Genomic DNA, 7,709 nt, shown 5'->3' with positions numbered 1-7,709 from the left:
GTTTGCACTATCTATGCCTGACATAAAGTACCCAACCATTGGCGCCTTGGCCAACCTTTACCCATTCCCAAACTTCCATGGACCCACTTATCAATGGACTTTTTCATTGATTTACCTCTGTCCAGTGGTTGTACTTTTATTTGGCTCATAACAGACTGTTCTTCCAGGACTGCCCATTTTGTGCCTCTTATGGGTCTGCAATCTGCAGCTATCTTATCTAGCCTTTCAGAAAGGACATTTTCCGCTTACATGGGTGTCCTCAGGAGATTGTATCTGATTGCTGTACTCAGTTCATGTCCAAATTCTGGAAGGCCTTTTATAAGGGGTTTGGGGTTTAGCTTTTCCTTAGTCTATCACCCCCAATCCAACAGGTTAATGAAAAGAACCAACCAGGAACTTGAAAAATATCTAAGAATGTATGTTACAGCTTATAAAAATAATTGAGTTGAATTACTTTCCTGGGCTGAATTTGCTCACAATAATCACTACCATGAAGCGATCTCCAACTCTCTATTTTTTATACTCTTTAGCTTTTATCCTAAACTACTGACCTTATCTGGATTACCTCCCTCTGAAATACCAGCAATAGATTCTCTATTTCTGGATTTTTCGGTTATTTGGGCTGAAGTAGAGAGAAACTTAACCCAAGCATTTTTTTTGTTACAAGACTGCTTCATATAAAAAAGACATCTGTTACCTAAATTGAAACCTGGTCATAAGGTCTGGCTCTCTCCTCAAAATCTTTGACTTTGTGTAATCAGTATGAAACTGGCCCCGAGGTTTATTGGTCCTTTTAAAATCAATGAGACCATTAACCCCATGGCCTTTAGTCTCGTCCTCTATCCTTCGTTTTGGGTACCCAACATACTTTATGTCTCTCTTTTGAAACCAGTAGTCTCCAATCAATTTTCCACCTCAGACAAGCCACCACCTCCCGTGTTTGTCCAAGTTCAGCAAGGATATGAAATGAAGTAATCCTGGCTTTTTAGAGGTATCCTACAGTTTTTAGCAGATTGGAAAAGATTACGGTACTGAGGAATGGTTCTGGATTAGAGACAGAGATGTACATGCTCCCCATTTACATAAATTTCCTGAAAAACTCTCTTAGGGTGGTCAGCGCTCACCCTTATGGGGAGGGGTACTATCAAAATCCTTACCTTCTCCCTATTCCAGCGTCACTCGCATCGGCTCTGACAGCAGACGTCTGAAACTTACGGGTTTCAGCTGCTCACATGACCGAGCTGAGGAGCTGGTAACCTCCTTAGAGCACAATAAAAATGTACACTACATTTACTAAACAAAAAGCTAATTTTATAAAACTAATTTGATACCGCAAAGGATGAAAAGAAGAGGGTGATGTGATGGAAATATTCTAGTAGTATCAAGAACATCATGTAGAAAGTCACAAATGCACGATTAATTACCTTCTTTCCTTTCCACTGTTAAATACCTTGTTCACTTAAATTTAAGACAAGAAACAAAATATTAGAAAATAATGCAAATGCAAAACTCTGCAAAAATATACTTCTCTCTTTTTCAGCGTAGAAATGGTCATATATCAAAACGGTACTACACTTTACCCTAATGTGACTGAATTCTCAATTAAAGGCTTATCTGACATCCCGGAGCTCCGGTTTCCAGTTTTCTTAACGTTTCTGTTCATCTACTTCATCATTATATTCGGAAATACTACCATATTTGCTGCTATTTGTTTGAATTCTCATCTCCACACACCTATGTACATGTTCTTGATGCAACTTTCCATCGCTGACATTGTTTATACCTCATGTATTTTGCCTAAACTATTAAATATGATCATTACAAAAAATAACACAATCTCATTTTGGGGGTGTATATGTCAGATGTATTTCTTTTTAGCTATGGCTTGCACTGAAGTTCTCTTGCTTTCAGCCATGGCATATGACCGCTACGTGGCCATCTGTCACCCTCTGCATTACATTGTTCTTATGAGCATGAGACAATCTGCTGGCCTTGCAGCTACTGCATGGTCTATAGGGTTTATAGACACTAGTGGACATGCTGTCCTTATATCTAAACTGTCCTTTTGTGCCTCCAACCTCATTGACCATTTCTTCTGTGATGTTATTCCACTGCTAAAGATCTCCTGTAGTGACACAACTAAGGTAGAAATTATAAATTACATTGAAGGGACGCTAATACTGTCTGCAGCATTTATGCTCACGTTAGTGTCATACATATTTATTATCTCCACCATAATCAAGATAAAATCTTCAGAAGGTCGGTGTAAAGCATTTTCTACCTGCTCTTCCCATCTAACTTGTGTTGTCATATTTTTTGGGACTATAATCTGTTTGTACATGAGACCCACAACAAGCTATATCCCAAAACAAGACAAGTTTATTGCTCTTCTATATGCTATATTGGTCCCTATTCTGAACCCTGTTATCTACAGTCTCAAAAACCAAGAAATTATAAGTGCCTTGATGAAGTTTAAGAATAAGTTAGTTTGAAACAAAAAGCAAAATTTTCAAATATCTTCCTAAGCTGGAGTGCCAAACTAATGAATCAAATAAATAAAACATAAATTAAAAAATGATAAAGGTTTTATTATTTTATTATGTTTTCTAAAATAATATGTTAAGCCATGCTCTTCATTATTAGTAAACTTTCATGGAAACCGAGTTTAAAGTTCATCTACTAAATGCGTATAGAGAAAATGTGTTGTATAATAATAGAAAGACATAAAAAAAAACAAAAAACCTGCCACAGTAGCCCTAAGCCCTAAGTAGGTGTGTTATATCAAGTAATACAAATAAACCATACATATGCAGTTGTTTAAATAATTTATCTAAACTAATATATTAGTTCTTACGGGCTTGATTTTTCTTTTCAACCTAATGTTTATGTGACCATGTATTAGTAAGAAAAAAAACGTTGTATGATGAGGGCTTCAATGGGATTCTGAAAAATATATATAGGTAAAGTATGATGAAAGGTCATAGACATGGTTTAGTGGGGTCAAGATGATAAACCAAAGAGCAACTGAGTCAATGGGAAAGGAGATCAAAACAAAGGTTCATCAGGGTTGTAGAATCCATTAGAAGTTTGGAACTAATTTTCTTTAGGTATCTAGAATGCAACTATTTTAATTTAAATATCAACTTTAAATTTCAGTGTACAAATAAGCTATCAAGTGTTTGTGTGCTACATGAAAAAACAGTCAGTATTTAACTTATGTGCAAAACAGAAAACTAATTTGCACCCCTTGCATTGTAACATGGTTTTCTCCAGGAGACTGAAATAAGAAGTTTCTCAAGTTTAGATCCTTAATGAATCAGGCCCCAGGATACAATTAAATGTTTCAACAGGAACCAATGTATGGATAGGAACAAACAGGTCAGGATACAGGAGCAGTGCAGGAACAGCTCACAGGGGAGACACATCTGCACTGCAGCTGAATGAAAGTAGAAAAACAAGGAACAGTTCTTTCAGAGAGAGACATACCTATGTAGCTCAGATGCATAATAGACCTTGATACTTAGTTTGGTACAAACCAGTTTTAAATCCTAACAGTACCATATTCTGCATTGTTTGTGTGAGGAAGCACAATGTGCATATATAGTGCAATGGGCTGCAGTTTGATATTACTGCATATACCAAACGTTTGTTACGTCTCTATTACAGAATGCCGGTCACCTGGACTAGAGGATGCTTCAAAGAACACAATAGCAATATCTAAAAGGCATATCATTGAAAATTGCAGAAATTGCATCACTCACAGTCTCATTAACCATGCTTATTTTTGAATCCTAGATCACTTTTCTGAAGTACTTTTAAATTAAATTATTTTAGAATGATATGTTACTTATCGTAAATATATTAGGTCTAATAGCCCCTGAATAATGTTACCCACAACTTTAATCAAACTGTTTGATGTATGTCAGAATGCTGTCAGGTAGGATAAGGTGATCTTAGAAGCACATGAGCTAAAAAAACAACCTATTGCAGTACTTAGGGTCATAGATTGTGTCAGTGCTATGTGTCATTAAAGCCTCGCTTACACCTGTGATTGCAGTGTCTGATGTATGTCAGGGTGTGATCAGGTAGGAAAAGGTGACCTCTGACCCACATGATCTGAAAACACTATTTCCAGGTAGTTAGTGTATTGGTTCAGTTATATGTGTAATTAAAGCTTCACTTATACCTGTGATAATAAACCTGCTTTTTATTACTTACTCAACATACTGAAACATATAACATATAACATACGTAAAAATATTTGAATGTTCAACAATATATTTTTATCAAAATATAACCATTCATTATTAATTGCATGGGCTGTTCAATGACTATCACCCACTAGACCAGAAACTATGGACAGTGAGTTTGGTAAATATGGCTATAGGACCTTTATGTTTGTGGAAAACAAACATTTGTTGATAAAAGTGGTCAGAAAACACATGTTATTAATACTTAACTCACCATTATCATCTCCCAAATCTGGTCTGCAGTAAAAATCAATATCCAAAAATGTTCCTGCACTTGCAATTGCTAGCGGATGTAGACTATGTAACTCTGTGGACAAAGAAAGCACATTATTTATATTATTTAATATAGAAGAATATTGGCAAGTATACTTTGATAAAATAATTTTTTTTTTTAAACTACTTTAAAATGGATTTCATTAATATCAAACGTCACTGAGAAGATTCCTCTGCTAAATTATTTCCTTCTTCAATTTCCACTCTTTTGTGCTGGATAACACCACCAGATTTATATAAATATATAAAGACATTTTATTTTCCACACTGTATGCATTTTCAGGCAGCAGTAAATATCAAACATATACATATAGATATCTTTGACATATTTTTTCTATTCTTTTTTTCTTTGCCTTCAAATGACTTGAAAAGGGCCACAAGACTAATAATATAATTCTAAATCAACTAAATAATAAAAAACATTTTTTTTATCTTAACATTACATTTTAAAAATAAAATATTATGGTCAAGAGTTCTATTTTTAAAAATGTATATTTCCTCCCAAAAATTTCCCTAGTACACAAGGGTTTGGTGTCAAATGTTAAGTCATGACATAAATTAAAAAAGTTTACTTCATCCATCCTCAGTAAAATGCTGGCAGGTTTCTGTAAAAGAAAAAAAAGAGAAATATTTCAGCAGAGATCTTTATGTGTGTAAAATGTGGAGATGTTTTAATCACATTTGCCAACTCTCCCGGGAATGTCCGAGGGACTCCCAAAATTCGGGTAGGTCTCACGGACTCCCAAGAGTGCATGCAAGTATCCCGCATACTGCCACTTACTCGTCAAAATGACGTGATTTGCGATGAATCGCGTCCATTTGGCCACGCCGCCACGACAAAACGTAATTTTTGTCGCAGGGGGCGGGACCAAAATGACGCGATTGATCGCGCCCTGCTCTCCAACCACACCCCCTGCCCAGGATCTCCCAGAATTAACTTTTCAAAGGTTGGCAAGTATGATTTTAATAATTAAGCAACCCTATTTATGTTTAGAAGAACTTGAAATCTGAATAAGAATGTAATGTATTACCTGTAACAAGCATTTTCTTTGCATGTGCTCATGATGGAAATCTCCAGGTGTACATAACAGTGATAAATATATATCTCTTCAAGACACAACATATGATAAATAGAATGTTTATCAATTTACACATTTATAATGCTTCAGGTTAAGGCCTGTCCTCTCGCTAGTTTGAATAAATAATATAATAATTAGAGATGTTATGTAGACCCTGGTGTTTTGGTCTTGGTTCTAAAACCATCTTTATGTTTTGGTTTTGGACAAAGATCTTCATGTGATTTGGTTTTGGTGTTTGGATTTAATAAAACATTCTGAAAATAGGTAAAATCATGTGATTTTGAGCTATTTCCTACTGTTCCTACATTACTATATATGGCATTAACATTCATTTACAGTCATTTACGGTCTATTTTCAACAAATTGTATTAATTTGAATGATATTGTGTAGCAGGGTCTACATTGCAATGTAACAGTCCCTCCTTTCCCTATGTCATTGGGCATTCACATGGTGTGGTGGCAGCTACACGTAGCTCCAACTTCAAGTAACTTTACTCTTCTTGAATCACTCTATAGAACAGGAGCATCTCAGTACTAGTACTGTCAGTAGTAATACTTTTTCAACCTCTTTGAGTAATGTGGGAAGAAAGTGTAAAACAAGGTCAATCCAAATCCAAGCAATGTTTGTCAACCTCAAAGAAAACATTAGCTCTTGGTGTAAATTATTAAAGATAACGACGTGGATGACTGCTCAGGTTGTGTATCCAAAGCACAAAATGTTTATTTCGCAAATAAAAGTAAGTTCAAAAGTACCGCCAATATAGTGCGCAACCTCATGAAGCTTCTATCAGAATGCTCTGCTGTCCAAAGGGAAAAGCTGAGCTATTTATGCGCAAGAGGATGCAGTGGGGTCGATTGTATAACAGGAGTTTCAGTCATAGTTACACTGGTCACTTTACTATAGATCAAATGCCTGTGACAGTCCGTTTACACAGTTCTCTATAGGTCAGCTCTTTAGTTATTTGTTCTTGAGGCTTAGGTCTTTATCCATGGCAACTGTATGTGACCAACTGCTCATCCTCCCAGCCAACCACCAGATACTGGTTAAACAAGTATTTCCCCTCAGACCGCTATTCTTAATTTTCAGAGATTCAATCTCATCAGGCTAAGTACCAAGGGATTGGCAAAAATGTGGTGCCGTTGTTTAAAAAGGGGACGAAATCACAACCAGTGAATTAAAGACCTGTAAGCCTGACATCAACAGTGGGGAAACTACTGGAAGGTATTTTAAGGGATAGTATTAAGGATTACTTGGTGCGCAATAAAATTATTAGTGGGAATCAACATGGATTTGTGAGGGATAGGTTATGTCAAACTAATCTAATTAGTTTCTATGAGGAAGTCAGTGGGAACTTAGACCAGGGCAGCACAGTAGATGTGGTCTACTTATATTTTGCAAAGGCCTTTGATACAGTGCCACACAAGAGGTTGGCTTACAAAATAAGGCAACTGGGTCTAGAAATCAACATTTGTACTTGGATCGAAAACTGGTTAGAGAATAGGGAACAGAGAGTTGTGATAAACGGAACATTTTCTAATTGGTCAAAAGTTTTAAGTGGAGTACCTCAAGGTTCTGTGCTGGGGCCACTCCTTTTTAATATATTTATTAATGACCTTGGTGATGGTTTAGAGAGTAAAGTTATTTTGCAGATGACACTAAACTCTGTAAGGTAATGAAATCAACGCAAGATGTAGTTTCTCTACAGAGGGACTTAAATAAAGTGGATGATTGGGCAGCCAAATGGAATATGAGGTTTAACATAGATAAATGTAAGGTTATGCATTTAGGGATCAAAAACAAGAATGCAATCTATAAATTAAATGGAATAAATTTAGGAGAATCTATAATGGAAAAGGATTTGGGAGTGCTCGTAGACAGTAGACTTGTATTGCAATAGTGCTCAATGTCAAGCAGCAGCTGCAATGGCAAACAAAGTATTGACATGCATAAAAAGGGGCATAGATGCAAGGGAAGATAGTGTAATTTTGCCACTGTATAAATCGTTGGTAAGACCTCATCTTGAATATGCAGTACAGTTCTGGGCACTACTCTATAAAAAAGATATTCTGGAACTAGAAAGGGTATGGAGTCATTAAGTTATGAGGA

The 7,709-nt window shown here is 36.0% G+C and overlaps 1 protein-coding gene across 1 annotated transcript; it reads left to right on the top strand.

Moving 5' to 3' along the window:
- Positions 1-1,547: 1,547 nt before the first annotated feature.
- Positions 1,548-2,492, top strand: LOC142095309 (olfactory receptor 8D4-like). Its single transcript, XM_075178266.1, has one exon. The coding sequence runs from the start codon at positions 1,548-1,550 to the stop codon at positions 2,490-2,492; it is 945 nt and encodes a 314-aa protein (XP_075034367.1).
- Positions 2,493-7,709: the final 5,217 nt, after the last annotated feature.

This window comes from Mixophyes fleayi, chromosome 6, assembly GCF_038048845.1.
Source record: "Mixophyes fleayi isolate aMixFle1 chromosome 6, aMixFle1.hap1, whole genome shotgun sequence".
NCBI classification, from domain to species: Eukaryota; Metazoa; Chordata; class Amphibia; order Anura; family Limnodynastidae; genus Mixophyes; species Mixophyes fleayi.
This window is presented reverse-complemented; position numbering and strand designations above follow the sequence as displayed.

Excerpts from the sequence above, each read along its gene's own strand:
- LOC142095309 (XM_075178266.1), top strand. The coding sequence starts at position 1,548 with ATGGTCATATATCAAAACGGTACTACACTTTACCCTAATGTGACTGAA.